General features: G+C 40.6%; 1 protein-coding gene across 1 annotated transcript; it reads left to right on the plus strand.

The window, feature by feature from the left end:
• Positions 1 to 110: 110 nt before the first annotated feature.
• LOC139320056 (alcohol dehydrogenase class-3) lies at positions 111 to 15,952 on the plus strand. Its single transcript, XM_070948179.1, has 9 exons — positions 111 to 189; positions 3,024 to 3,125; positions 5,072 to 5,213; positions 5,784 to 5,871; positions 7,752 to 7,971; positions 11,555 to 11,815; positions 12,519 to 12,654; positions 14,233 to 14,371; positions 15,627 to 15,952. Exons 1-9 carry the CDS (start codon positions 178 to 180, stop codon positions 15,649 to 15,651), a joined length of 1,125 nt encoding a protein of 374 aa, XP_070804280.1. The 5' UTR covers positions 111 to 177; the 3' UTR covers positions 15,652 to 15,952.
• The last annotated feature ends 127 nt before the right edge of the window (positions 15,953 to 16,079 follow it).

Below are 16,079 nucleotides of genomic sequence, written 5' to 3' on the forward strand. Positions count from 1 at the left end.
TCAGCCCTTCTAAAACCCGAGAGGCGTGTATTCATCCACACGTCAGCGCCTCCCTTCGACCCTCCTCCTGTGGTAGGCAGATCCCTGGGCGAGTGCGCATGCTTCGGCCTCTTTAGAAGAGATCCTTTCAGATTAACAGATTTGAGTGATCTGGGCTCGGCGGGGTTCACGTGTTCCATGGCGAGCGGGGTAAGGAGACGCTTTTGCTTTGACGCTTCAGAGCCCCGGGACTTTCCCACCCACCTTCCCACCCTCGAGAGGAAAGCGGCCGCCTATGGCTCAAGCTACCTCCAGGCGAGCTTTGTCCTCGCCAAAGGCCGTGGGAAAGGCAGGGAAGAGAGGCAAGGGTGGCCCTGGGTACCAGCGACGGGAGTTTGCGCATTCAGACCTTTGCCCAAAACTTCACGGAGTTTAATAGAGTTTAATTCCAGTGCAGGAGTCTCCAACCTTAGCAACTTTAAGCCTGGTGGACTTCAACTCCCAGAATTCCCCAGCCAGCTTTGCTGGCTGGGGAATTCTGGGAGTTGAAGTCCACCAGGCTTAAAGTTGCCAAGGTTGGAGACCCTTGTTCCAGTGGGCAAAGGGGCTGGCGAGACCCCCGGGTACAACTGCTGTATCTCAGACGACCACAGGTCGGAGAGGCGTTTTTTGTATCGCTTGCCTGCCACGGGGTAGGTAGCCTATAGATTTGGAGGTTCCCAGAAGACACGCGTGTCCGCGGACAGGGACATTCTGACGTTCAGGCATTTTAGCAGCCGGGTCCATGAATCCCAAGAACACAGCCTTCTGTTTCTCCGCTCAGACTAATCATCATCATCATCATCACCATCATCATCATCATCATCATCATCATCATCACTGAGTTGTACTTGATTGTGGTCTTCGTGTGCTATTTTTTTTCCCCCCAACTTGGCTTGAAATCGGTGATTTTCTCTGGTTGATTTGTCCTGATTTCTGCTTTGATGTACAGAACAAACTTTCAGGCGTTCAGATTTGGTTTTCTTCACACTGTCCCTCTTATCAGCGGGGTTCACACCAATGCTAAATCAAAATATGGGGGTTTGCTTATTTCTGGGTTGGGGTATTACATTCCTAGGTAGTGTGATTTGTAAGGCAATACATTCTGGGTTGTTTTACAAATCACTTTAGAAGTGATTTGTAAAGCATGCTTTAGACCTGAATACATTCTGGGTTGGGGTATTACATTCTAAACGTAGGGTGCAATGCATTCTAAACATAGTATAAAAGTACTTGATAGTAGCTATTCAACAAACCATGTTTAGGTTTCTGGGTTTTGTAATGTAAAATTTGCATGCCCACAAGCTTGTATTTTAATATTTTTTTAACTTGGCTCGTTTTCTCAATTTGCCTCTTAATCTTTTCAGCTAGAGAGGAGTCCATATAGGTGAAAAAATAATATTACTTTCAAATAAGTCTTGTGCTCCAGATTTCCAGACTATACCCACACAGTGAGGAATTTGGGAGTATTGTAACATTTATTTATTTATTTTATTTATATTGCGCTTTTATTATTTTTACAACTAACTCAATGCAGTGAACATATCCAACACACCTTCTTTCTATTTTCCCCAAAACAACATCCCTGTGAGGCAAGAGTGAGAGTGATTGGCCCAAAATTATCCAGCCAGCTTTCATGGCTAAAACAGGACAAGAATTTACGGTTTCTCACTTTCTAGCTTAGTGCCTATACAGTTTTTCAATAAATGAACTCCTTTGGAAAGCTAATGTGTTTATGTGGTCCTGTAATATTCCTCAACTTGCCACTTTCCCACTTTGTTAGGATTATAATTTCCAGAATTTACCTTCTGCTTTCTTTGTGCTATATGGGTAAAGTTTGTAATCTGTACTGAGATTATTGCATATCCAAACAATTTACGTGTTCAAAATGCTGGACAGCATGTCTGTTCAAACCAACCAATATAGCAGTTGCAGAATAATGAAAATTACTTATGGAATATAATGTCTGCATTTCATTACAGAATTCTCTTCCAAGTGTTGCTTTGCAGTTGCTAAGTCAAATCTTCAGGGCTTCAGGATTAAAATGGCTTGGGTATCTTTTATTTCCCCTGAGTAATACGGTGTTTTTAACTAGTTACCAAAAACAGTATAGACTATATAAAAATACAAAAATAAAAAATATTCTTCTGCAGCTGCTTAAAAAACTGATTTATTGCATCACATTTCTCTAGCCTTTTGTAATTTCTAATTGCTAACAATGCATCTTAGAACATACTTTAAAAAGTTTACTCTGTTATGGAAAAATTGCTTGAAATTGACCTGTTAGCCAGTATAAATTAGGAAACTAGTTCTTTGTTCTCAAAGCAGAAATTCTATATAACCTCATAGTCTAAATTCTTACAAAACATATTTTACTGTATTATCAATTGGATTTATGCATAATACTTTGATCATTTATGCTTATATCTTTTTCTCATGAATGCATAGTTGGTAACGATAAGGGCACTGGGAAGACTGCAAATATTTTACTTGGCATCATGTTTTTGAACCTTGCTCTGTAAAAAAATGAATTAGTTTCCTTCTTATGATTTTGCAACTTTGTGCATTGCAGTAAGAATTGAACAAACTGTTCAAGACAAAGCTTAAATCCAGATTAAAAAGGACAAGTGATAGTGCTGTGGAATTTCTTCCACATTTCCCATTCCAAATGACATTGACAAATTAAGAATTCTAACCCCCTGTCTAAACATCTAGATTTGGGGTCTCCAACCTTGGCAACTTTAAGACTTGTGGACTTCAACTCCCAGAATTCTAGGAATTGAAGTTCACAGGTCTTAAAGTTACCAAGGTTGGAGACCCCTGATCTAGAGTGTTTGCTGATTTTGTTAGAAGTGAAGATCCATTTCCAATTCTATGAGGATCTCCAAAGTTCCAGTAATGAGCAAACTTGAGTCTTGAATAGAAATTCTGGGATTGATTCCAAGATTTAAAGGTGATCGTCTCCATTGAATTCATTACATGGAAAGTTTTCTTCTCTTCTTTAGGTTATCAAATGTAAGGCAGCTGTTGCCTGGGAGGCAGGCAAACCACTGTCCATTGAGGAAGTGGAAGTCGCTCCTCCAAAAGCCCATGAAGTTCGTATCAAGGTAATGAATCAAGGGTTGAGTTTTAATAGATCTGCACACGTGGACGTAGTATTCATTGCAGCTACTCTTAATAGCCAATGCGAGACCAATATTTTGGGTGACTACTTTTATACTTTACAATTCTTGCTTTCCATGATAAATGATAGAATCCAGTAATAGAATTAGTAATAACAATTGTAAGTATTTAGTAGACTGTCCATGAAATCAGTGGTGGGATTCAGCCGGTTCTGTCTGGATTGAGCGAACCGTTAGTGGCGACTACGGGAGGCTCCGCCCATTCACCCGGACCTAATGTGCGACTACTGAGCATGCGCAGAAGGCTGTGCGCGTGCATAGAGGTGGCACATGCGTGCAAAGTGCGCACGTGCGCGCTCACATTTGCAAACTGGTACGGAAGGTACCAGTTAAGGTACCTGCATGAAATCCTGTTGTAACAAATATATATATATATATATAGACTCTTGCAGTTGCTTTGAGACATCTTTTTCTTGACTTGGTGACCTCCGGAAGTGTTGAGACTATGAGGCTCAGAATTCCCAGCCATGGGTTCATCTAGTGGAGGAGCCTATCTTAACAGTTATCAAATGTGTTTTGATGTAAGGAATAGACTGGACATGAACTTGAAGATACTACAGATTTCAGTAATGATCATTTATTGGTGTTGTGCTTCACATACTGTAGGCCAGTGATGGCGAACCTTTTTGGCACCGAGTGTCTGGAAGAATCCAGAGAAGCAGCTGGCCAGGGCGCATGCGCGCACCCGAAAATGAACTTCCGGTTTCAGCTACTGAACTTCCGGTTTCAGCCAGCTACTATTCTGGGTTTCTGGCGCGCATGCGCACGTGACGATCAGCTGGCCGGTGCACATGCTCCCACAGGAAAATGGCCAGCTCTTCCAGTTTCTGGCACTGCCGCATGCAAAAAGGCCAGCTGATTGTCGTGCACGCATGTACGCCAGAAATCCAAAAGAGGAACGGGCAACACTGTGCATGCCAGGCGACATGGCTCCACATGCCATCATGGCTGTAGGCCAAAGTTCCCCAACCTTTTCATCTTTGGGGAGGCGGGGTGGAAGAGGGGATGATTTCACTCGCCCACACCACTTCCACGCCCCAGTTCCAAAAGGCTCAAGGCCTGGTAGTGGTAGCCATGACCCGGGGGTTGGGGACCCCTGACATAAGCTATTTCATAAACTAAAAGAAGATTCCCTGTCCTCCTTGATACAGCAGATAGGCTGAGGCTGAGTTGCATTTATATCTCAAGTCCTTTTCTAGAGAACCCAAGAGTATTGGTCTTTTCTTTGCTTGCTTTACCTCATCACTGATCTAGGGTTAAACTGAATGGTAGAGATGATTGAATGGTAATATGAATTATATCTTTCCAATTTCTGCTCTGCTGTTTGGATTCTAAATTCTTTTTCCTAAAACATTATAACAGAGAGTCCTTAAGGTTGCCTGCGGAAAAGCAGTTTGCCTTGGGGATTGTTTTAATGTTTAAATACATAAGCTGAATCCTGGAAATGTACTGTCTTCCTCTTTACCGGGGGTATCCAACTTAAGGCCCGCAGGCCAGATACAGCCCACAGGGTGCTTAGATCTGGCCTGGAAACAGCGAAGGACTGGCCCGCGATGCCTCTGCCAGCAAAAACAGGCTCCCAATCTCCATTTTCAGCTGGGACAGCCTCCTGCAACCCTCTGCAAGAGGGCCGCATGGGAGGGCCAACCTTCACTGGCAGAGGGTTGCAGGAGGCCGTCCCAGCTGAAAACGGAGATTGGGAGTCCATTTTCATAGGCAGAGCACTCGGGCCGCCACAGGCACCCCTGACACAAGGGACATCAAGCCAGCCCACCCCGATCCCCCGTGGTCAAACACAACCCTGATACAGCCCTCAATGAAATCGAGTTTGACACCCTTGCTCTGTACAATTATTCATTTTATCTTCCTAGATTATTGCTACTGCAGTGTGTCACACTGATGCTTTTACTCTGAGTGGCGCTGATCCTGAGGGGAGCTTTCCTGTAATCCTGGGTCATGAAGGAGCAGGGATTGTGGAGAGTGTTGGAAAAGGAGTGACTAAATTTAAAGCAGGTAAGAAGTTGGGTCTCTCGATGTTCCATCAAGAGGAATAATAGCATAATAAGAGGAATAATCTTACATAATGTCAAAAGTCTTGGTTTTTTCCAGTCAACCATATTAGATGGCATGATTATGATATTGTTTCGGCTGCTTATGCATCTCTGCCTCAGGTTAGAATAGGTTATGCCTGTTCCTCAAATTTTTGTGAGGTTATGTGAGTCCTTGCCTTTGCCTACGTGAATTTTTATTTTTATAAATAAAACTTCTAACACAAGGTGGGCAATTTGTAGTCTCCCAGAGTCCGCCAGATAAAAATGCATACTTTTCTTATTTTTTTGGTTTGCAGAATATGAAAAATCAATGCAGTGAGTTTAACACATTTTATTTTTTAAGGCAAAAAACAGAACCTCTCAAATAGGGAGTGGAGAGAATTGAATGATCTACCCAACCTCTTTTTTATTGTGTTCCTTGACATATCCCCTACAATCCTTAACCACCCAAAATAGAGAAATGTGTGAATAGAGGCGTTCTAATTTAATACACTGTACTTTTGATCAGATGAAATTATTATCTGTTTTTCAGGAGACACGGTTATCCCTCTATATATTCCTCAATGTGGCGAATGCAAATTCTGCTTAAACCCTAAAACGAATCTCTGCCAGAAAATAAGGTTGGTACTTTTCATTTTTCTTCCTGGTTTGTGTGTTACAGTAATCAAATGTGCTTTATTTGCTTTTTGGTAGAACAGTGTATGTGAATTCAACCCTGTATGTGTGCACATTTGGCTTATCAAGTGGAACAAGGAGGGGTTTGATATATTTTCTCAGTGCCAGGTTTATACAGACAGTCTGTTCCATAGAACACAAATGTCTTCTTGGCAATGAATGAAAGTTTTCATTGCCCCAAATCGTTCTTTGCCCTGTTGTGTCCGTGGATGGGGATTTATAATCCAGCTCACCTGAGGAAAGCTAACTCAAATGGAGGCTCCTTGTTGATGGTGTTCCTTTCCTAAATGCTCTGGTATATGCTGTAGATGAGAAAACTGGAAGACTCCTGTTTCCCATTGCATTTCCAGTTGGGGGAGAATTTCAAAGCTTCAGAATTCCTTCAAAGCTCCTGTGTGTGAACAGGAGGTAAAACCTGGACGAAAAATCAGCTTGTTGGCAATCAGAAATAATATATCAATAGGGTAGGTAGATAGGTAGGTAGATAGATAGAAGGTGGGTGGGTGGGTGGATGGATGGATGGTTGGTAGGTGGGTGGGTGGATGATAGATAGATAGATAGATAGATAGATAGATAGATAGATAGATAGATAGATGATAGATAGATAGATAGATAGATAGATAGATAGATAGATAGATAGACAGACAGACAGACAGACAGACACGTGTTTTCCCGAAAATAAGACCCTATCTTATATTTTTTTGAACCCTGAAATAAGCGCTTGGCCTTATTTTCAGGCAGATCTTATTATTTTGGGGTACGTGAAGCGAAACAGGGATCCTCTTGCTGTCTAACCTGATTTCCAGCTCTGTCTCCCTAACCCTAACCAGAGGAAGTGGCGGGGACCCGCTGCGCATACGTTTAAATATTTTCGGGGAGAACTTATTTTTTGGGGGGGGAGTATTTTAGCGCATGCGCTCAAAAGCCCGATTGGTCTTATTATCCAGGGAGGTCTTATTTTTGGGGAAACATGGATGGATGTTGAATTGAGCCTTGGTGCTCTCTGAGCTTGTTTGCTTGCAGACATTTCATTGCAGGTAATATCAATGCCTTGATTATCAATGAAATAATATATGTAAGGCAACTGTTGTCAGATACTTCCCACAACAGTTACGTTACTTATAGTTAAATTAAACCATGGTTGTCTTAATGCTGATAAAGATTGCATATGTTCAGTGAGATAGGAGTGACCTTAAGCCCTAGGCCCAAGAGATTTCTATAAAAGAGATCACGAGTTGGTTTTTAGCTTACAAACAAAGACGCTGGCCAAGCAAGGAAGTATGTTTTAGTCGTGGGTTTGGTTGACACAAAAGGTTGGACAGTGGTTTGATTTACCTAGGAAGCAAGCCTTGCTTCTAAAAGTCACATTTCTGGTGGCAGTATGAATTCATTGGGGGAGATGAATTCCTTACTTCCATAAGATATGCAAGTAACAACTTTTTACTTGGTTTTATAGCTTATTTTTACAGACGTCTGCCTGTCCATTGGTATTTATAGATATAATTTGGGATTGCTCCAGAAGACACAAAAATGTGGCTGAGGGGTTGATGCCTACTGTGGATTGCCTGCTTGTGGCTTGTTGCATTGGCTACCATTGCCTGGGTTCACACAGCATGCTAAATCTTAATACATGGTTTACACATGGATTTTGTTTCATATAGGCTGCAAAGCTTATAACTAAGTTTCATCTCGGTATGATGTGCCTAATCCAGATTTATGCTAACAAAAAACACAGTGCACCAAATCAGGGTTTTAGGTCTGTACTGCAGCCTGCCAATAACTTAATGTATTGTGATACGTGAATGATGTAATTTTCCCACTGCAGGCTCACTCAAGGAAAAGGTGTGATGCCCGATGGTACCAGCCGGTTCTCCTGCAAAGGAAAGCAAGTTCTCCACTTCATGGGAACAAGCACTTTCTCAGAATACACGGTTGTGGCTGACATATCCCTGGCAAAAATAGACCCTTCAGCGCCATTGGACAAAGTCTGTCTGTTGGGCTGCGGAATTTCTACAGGTTACGGAGCAGCCTTGAACACTGCAAAGGTAGGACATCTGCTTCCTCTCAATTCTTTTTTCTTACAAGGTCATTTTAATCCTAAACTATTTTTTAAAAATTTATATTTATATATCCTATTTAGAGACCACCCCTCATAGAGCAAATCTGGGCGGTGATTATAATATAACACAGTGAGTAGGGCAGTGTGTCTTAATCTTAGCACTTTTAAGGTGTGTGGACTTCAATTCCCAGAATTCCCTAGCCGGCGCACTGGAGTTCTGGGAGTTGAAGTCCAAACAAATTAAAGTTGCGAGGGTTGAGAAATGCTAGAATAGAAAAACATTTTAGGAAAGAATCTTATTTATTTCTCCTATGACTATGAGCTGTATGCCCTGTGCACTCCTTTTATTCCCCCCCCCCCGTCCTATATTTTAAATGGAAAAGAAAGCATGCATATTTCATTTGGAAGTGGACATTTTTTTCCTGTTTCTACGTTTTATCAAAAGCTTTCCACTGGGCACTGTTAAGTTGTTATTTTCATGGAAGAAAAAGCAACTTGTAAAAGGTGACATTGGCTGCTGGGACACTGGCTGCTGTGCTAAGCCATGGTCTGTTGAATAAGCCATGTTTGGCTGGTTCACATGGATTTCTAAGCGAAAACATAATCACTTTAGAGTTCAGCATGCTGTACAAAGCAAGCTGTTATTAAACTTCACCAAGCTATCATTAAAAAAAAAATGTACAGGCTCAGTCATTAAATTTGGTAAGTAAAGAAAGGCCTATACAGGTAGGCCTTGAAATAACCAGAAAGTTAGTAACCAAAGTTATGAGGGACTCTCCAAAATCTACTTAACAACCTGATTTCAAACTTATGATGGCTGTGCGTGCACACACACACCACACATCTACACATGCACAGAAAGAGAAACAGGTTTTACATGATTGCATTTTGGGTGCTTGGCAACCGGCTCGGCTTTCCGTCCATTTGCAGCATCACAGTCACATGACTGCGTTGTCATGTGTCCCCCCCCCCTCCCCAGTTTCCAGCATTTATTTCCAGTTTCTGCAAAACATGGTAAAGGAATCCCTGTGGATTTTATTCCACTAATCGTAGCCGACTTTAGAAGGCAGTGCTCGTCTCTATTTTAAAACATGTCCTGTGTTTTTAAGGATTCCCTTAAAAACACAGCGTTGATTTAAGAACCAGCATGTCCGCTTAATGACCATGGCACTCAGTCAACAACCATGAGGGGGAAAAAAAGTAATAAAACCGGATCCAGTCACCTGATGACCCACTTAACAATGATTAATTCCGGGCTCAATTATGGTCATAAGTTGAGGACTGCTTGTAGATCACCTATTCTAAAGCTAGTTTTTATAAGAAACTGGCTGAAGATGGTAGGAGGAAGATAGTAATTCACAGCACTCAAATCCAACTCAACTCTTTTTCCAGGCCTGTCCTCCATTTGTTTCACATTCCTGTTTTAAAAGTTGAGAATGGTGGCTTTTAGACAAGAACATCGGTATGTGTGTTCACACACTATTTAACAAAACCATAATAGCAGCATTGCTTCTGATGCTACTTTTATGGTACAGTCTTGCAGTAGTGGCCAAAATTGTGGAAACCTTTTGGGAAAAGTGTATTTTTGAGGTTTGATAGCTAATAACACCACTTTTTTTTTTTGAGTTTCAAGATAATCATATTCCACTGCTGGAATGGCCTGGGAATAGCCCAGACCTTAACCCAATTGAAAATCTATAGAGCCGACTAAAGAAACTTGTTAGTCAGAAGCGACCCAGCAATAAAACCTAGTTAATAGAAGCAATCATTCAATCTTGGTTTCACATTATAATAGCTGCAGAACTAAAAGACTTGGTTCACTCCATGGGAAGATGTTGGAAGGCCGTAATTCATGCTAAAGGTTATCCAACTAAGTATTAACTGACGTGATAATTTTTGTATATCTTGTTTTTTCTATGGTGATACTTTTTGTATATCTCATTTTTTCTATGTGTTTCACTTTTCTTCTTTATACTGTAACTACTATTCTAATAGCAAATCCTTCATAAAAGTTATTGCATTACATTCTTGGTTAAATTATCTTTCCATTGATATATAATTTTATGGTACTGCTCCAAAAAAAAAAAGTGGTGTTATTAGCTAGTTTTAGAAAATACACTTTTCCCAAAAGGTTTGTACAATTTTGGCCACTACTGTAGTTAGGTGAACAGAGCAGCAGGGATGCCATTCTGCTTAGGGTCAAGCACATATGAAATAACAGAACAGAATAAGCAGGAGACCTTATACCATTTAAGACAAATGGCCGTCAAATCTCTTCCTAAAGAACTCCACTGATGGAGCACCCACAACTGAAGGCAAGCTGTTCCACTTATTGATTAATCTGTCAGGAACTTGCTCTTTAGTTCTAGGTTGCTTCTCTCTTTGATTAATTTCCATTCATTGTTACTTTTCTTGCCTTCTGGTGTTTTGGAGAGTAGGTTGACCCTCTCTTCTTCGTGGCAGCCCCTCAAATACTGGAACACTGCTATCATGTCACCTTTAGTCCTTCTTTTCACCTTTATTCCACACCTTTGTGGAATAAAAAGCTAGCAATTAGTATGTAAGCAGATAATACTTCCCGTTGTTAAGCTTTAATCATATAAATAAGTCTTCTCCATGCTTTGGGAGCTGGTTTGCTAGTCGTCCTTCTCTGTGGCCAATAGCCTTTCTTCATCCTGCGTTTTCTGGCATTCTTGCTTTATACAAAAACACAGGTGTGCAGGGCCCAATTGGAGGAGGAGACACTGGCTCTGTAGTGGTAGAAGGCTGAATTTTCCTCAGTAATTGTATGTTTTAAAAAGACCTTTCCTCAGTGATGGAAAATAGACAGCCATGGGGACAATGTCATTCTTTCTCCTGCCTCTTTTATTTTACACAGGTAGATTAGTAATACTTGACAATAAACCAGCTATTAATCCAGGTTAAGGTGACATATAAAGCCACCGCAGGATAACTAAACTAAGAACAGACCATGGCTATGGATTGAGCATAATGCTTTCCGCATATTTTCCTCATGGCCCAGAGTTAGAAGAACCTAACCAGAATATGTAATGTGGATTTACAGACAACTGTTACATATAAACTGGGTTAACAAAATCACAAATGAGGAGGTGACAAGCCACCTGGGAAAGCCAAGGGAAATAATCAAAGCCATTAAAAAGCAAAAGTTAGAATATTTTGGACATGTGATGCAACACCCAGAAAAATACAGCATCGTTCACTTAATCCTCCAGGGAAAGATTGAAGGCAAATGAGGTCCAGGCAGAAGAAGAATATCATGGCTTCAAAACCTAAGGGACTGGTTTGGACAAAACTGAGTAGCACTTTTTCATACGGCTGTTGACAAAAATAGGATTGCCAACATGATCACCAACGTCCGATGACGGATATGGCACAAGAAGAAGGAGAACCAGAATATAGCTTAATGTGATAAATGAACCTACCCAAATTAACTTTAAAGCACAAGTTACGTTTGTCAGTTTTAAAAGTTTTGAACTTTCCCTGTGTAAGAATTGTTTTCTGTAGCTTTCTTTCCCATGTCGTTAGTTCAATTGTCACATTTTCTTTAGGTTGAACCTGGTTCTACCTGTGCCGTCTTTGGCTTGGGTGGAGTTGGGCTAGCAGCTATCATGGGCTGTAAGGTAGCCGGTGCATCCAGGATCATTGGGGTTGATCTCAACAAGGACAAATTTACCAAAGCCATGGAATTTGGGGCTACAGAATGCATCAACCCTAAGGATTTCAAGAAACCTATTCAGGAAGCCCTGGTTGAATTAACAGATGGTGGAGTAGATTACTCCTTTGAATGCATCGGGAATGTCGGTGTGATGGTAAGCACAATCTGAGGCATCTTCCGTGGACCCACCATTTTTTTTTTATATTTAAGCTTCTTCTAAATAAAAAAAGTGAAATGGGAAGACGGTATGTTACAAAGTATGGGTCTCTAGTGTCATCTTATTTACAAGGATACTTTTACAATATTGTGATGGTGCAGTATCTGTACTCATGCCTTGCTTGTAATTTTTTCCGCCTCCCAAGAAAATAGCCAATGGTAAACTTTGTATTGATAATCCTTTGGCTCTGGGATTATTACAGCAATAGCACTTAGACTTATATACCGCTTCAGAGTGCTTTACAGCCCTCTCTTAAGAGGTTTACAGAGTCAGTATATTGCCTCCAACAATCTGGGTTCTCATTTTACCGACCATGGAAGGATGGAAGGCTGAGTCAACCTTCAGCTGGTGAGACTCGAACTGCTGGCAATCAGCAGAATTAGCCTACAATACTGCATTCTAACCACTGCACCACCCCGGCTCTCATTAATTGTTATTAACTCAGTTTTTTATTATTATTATTATTAACTGAGAATCTGCTAAATATTTGTTTTGTGATTGGCCACAATCTTATGTTAGCTATTTTACAAGAGCATGGAAAATGTCTTCTCAGAATTCTAACTGTGCCCCCCCCCCCCCCATTGAGCTATGGCCTTTCCTGTTTCTTGTGTTGCCTCATTTTCCCTTCTACATTCAACAGAGAGCAGCCTTGGAAGCATGTCATAAAGGTTGGGGAGTGAGTGTGATAGTCGGAGTTGCTGGTGCTGGTCAAGAAATTGCTACCCGTCCATTCCAGCTAGTTACTGGACGAACATGGAAAGGGACTGCTTTTGGAGGTATAGCTGTGCTGGGATACAACCACTGATATTGCTGAGCTGGGATCTTTTCCATTGCCAGTCTAGCTAGTACTTGGAAGTTGGAACTCCAGCATTTGGAGAGCTCCCCCAGCAAGGACTGTTGCATTTCAGTTCCACCTTCTCTTTATTGAAAATAGGATATCTTCTCACTAATGTATTCTTGGTGCCCAGCTTTGTGTGATGTTGAAGACTACATATAAGTCTTTTAGAACAGGAGTCACCAACCTTTCGGACCTCAGGGACCACTAAATGCATAATTTTAAATCCTGCGGACTATTAATATGATCTGCCTAATGACCGGCTGGGTGGACGTGGGTAGGTGGTCATGTGACTGGGTGGGCGTGGCCAATTCAATGTCACTCACATTGAGGGGTGCCTCGCTAGCCTCTACTCACCCCTCCCCTCCCAGCTACTCCTCCCCTCCCCGCCTGGGCTCCTTAGGGCCCCAACAAGAAGCAGTTGTTGGAGCTAAGCAGCCACCATGAGAAAGAGTTGGCAAAACAGCTCAGTTCAAATTGGATCTGACTGAGAAGGAGGCTCAGTTGAAGCACCTCACTGAGGACTACGAGCATAGGCTTTCCAAGCAGAGGGAAAACCTGTGGGAGTGCAAGGCCAAGTACTGGTGCCTGGAGGTTCAGTGCGCTGAGATGGTCAGCCAGTTCTAGGCCATGATGCAATCCCACTGGAACAAGACCCTCTGGCTCTTCGCCACCAGCGGCACTTCCCTCCAGCCTTTGCCAAAACCCCGGCACCAGGAGGCCGAAGCAGACCCCAAGTTGGAATTCTGCCCCCTCCGACCCACACAAAAAGACCCCGAAGGGGGAGACTATCTGCAACAACACAAACATTCATTGCACGTATCCATCCCAGGGGCCGTAGTTTGAGGACCCCTGATTTAGTGCAATATAAAATAATGCAAATAATTTTTCTGTGGACACCAACATTTTCTCGTGGACTACCAGTGGTCCATGGACCACCAGTTGGTGAACGCTGTTTTAGAATGTGTTGGGAACTGTGTGTAGATAGTGGAGAAAATGAGTGTGGTTAAAGTAGACATATCCAAAGTAAAAATATTTTTTCTTACATTCTGCCCAGCAAAATAGTATCTCCTCCATGCTTTTTCCCCTTCTTCTCCAGTTTAAATCCATTAAGTTGAAACTCAAAATTGGCAGCACTTTTAAGTAGTGATAGTTGTTACTGGTTATACTCCCATGTTCTAAAAAAAAAAAAGTTTCTACAACTTCTAGAATGTATCCTTCTTAGATTATCTTCTATGTAAGATACATCATTTTTAAAACAACACACAAATTATGTGGGGCACAACTCTTGCTTATAAAGAAAATTAAATGTCCTTTCCTGCACTTACAATGAAGATTAAAAATTAGAGACTTGATTACCATTTAGTTGTATTATAGGTCAAAAGAGGTAGAAGATCTGTTTTGGATTTTAAGATTGTTACTTTTGAATTATTGCCTGATATTGCTGTAAACATGCTTAATTAGGAGTATTTTCTCTTGTGCCGATTCTGCATTAGGTAGTAATTTTATTTCATGTCAGGTTGGAAGAGCGTGGAGAGCGTACCGAAGTTGGTAGCTGAATACATGTCCAAAAAAATAAAAGTGGATGAATTTGTGACCCACACTCTACCATTTGAGCAAATTAATGAGGCTTTTGAACTTATGCATGCTGGAAAGAGGTAAGTGTTTTGCTGCATATTAAGTTTATAACACAATTTTGTATAGGTCTTTTTAGAGATAATCCCTACTGAAGAATGGGCCTTATTTTTAGTTAGGTAGGCCCAAAATTACTGTTTAGTATTTAACCTGTACAACTGGCATCCTTTTTCTGGTTTTTTTTTTTTTTCCTTTTTGATAGCGGCTTGGCTTTTTATGCTTTTTTTTTAACCATCTCATGTTGCTTGGATCAACTGCCTTCCTTTGAATGGGAATGTCAGCACTATTTGAGATGACATCGAAACCTGACAGGGAAGTTATATCAGTATGCCAGTTTGGGTGCTGGGGTATTTTCCAAGATTTTGAGTTGATCCATTTAAAACTTTCTTCTGATGTGGGAGCACAGCTGTTTTGGCAAGATGTTAAAGCTATCTTTGCCTATAGAAAAGACAGCTTGTGCTACAGATTTTTTTCAGGGCCATAAGACTGTAGTCTGATGCCTCAGAGAATGGCAAGTGACCAGAATCGTCATTTTAAATTTACCGGTAAACATTGTCTTTTCCTTGCAATCTTACATTGGGAAGAGGTTAGAAAGAGGCGGCAAAGGGTGAATTACAGAAAGAAACCCATTAATTTGACTGTTCAGTTGCACTTGATGAGAAAAGTTGCTGAATGCATGGAGGACTACGAGATACTGTTACTTATCTGAAAAAAATGACTAATTTAAGATGATCTTCTAAAACATACTGAAAATATATGGTGCACAAAAGTCCTCCAGTTAGTGCCATTTCAACCTCTCTCTTCCTTTCCTTTCACTGGAAATGATGAAATAAAAAACTGGAAATGGGATAAGAGAAAAGTGTAGCTAGGAAGGAAAGGGGAAAAAACGGTTTAAACTGCTGAGATTGATATGCAAATAGACTGCAATGCTGAGCATTCTGGGAATTGTAATCCTCACCTCTGAAAAGCGCATAGGCTGGAGAAGTCGTAAGAGCATTGTTTTTACTGTACAATTATTTATGTTAGCTTGATTTCTCTTTAAGATATTGTAAGTTTAGAATACAAAATACTTCTCTATTTACCTTCAATAATTTAATTTTCTTCAATGTCTTATTTACCAGAAAAAATAACGTTGTCTTCTTGGTGACTATAAGCCAAGTCTTGCATAATTTGAGGAAAAATACAGCTTGTTTTCTAGTAAATATACAATAAGAAATCTTACTTTTGTGGTACAGTGTAACTGCACAGTTTGAAATTGTTTTTCTTTCCACTTTACAGCATCCGAACTGTTCTGAAACTTTAAAAAGTCTGAAGAAATAATGTTTAAAACCTTTCAACACACTTTTTGGAATAATGGTAATAATCAAGTTGGAACCCTCCTCTGCAACTAAAAGCATTGATCATGCCTTAAAATAGCACACACTATCTGTTTTTGTTTTTAAAATTCTGTATACAATCTAACTTTTTCCATCTTAGTGGATCAGGAAATAACAAACTGTAGGTTTACTTAAAATCAGAAACTATTTTTTTAATACTTCTACTAATAATTTTAGGATATCTTGGAAAAAGAATCATGATTAAAACTTGTCATTACCTTATAAGGATATATGTATGAAGGGTTTTTCTTCCCCTTTCAGATTTACCAATTATTCAGGAATTCTGCGGTAGTTCTGGTTTGTTTCAATAGAGGCAATGAAAGACAAGCAAAAAAAAAAAAGTTTTACTATAACC

This window comes from Pituophis catenifer, unplaced genomic scaffold (assembly GCF_029215685.1).
Source record: "Pituophis catenifer annectens isolate HBS135680 unplaced genomic scaffold, rPitCat1.0.hap2 SCAF_8, whole genome shotgun sequence".
NCBI lineage: Eukaryota > Metazoa > Chordata > Lepidosauria > Squamata > Colubridae > Pituophis > Pituophis catenifer.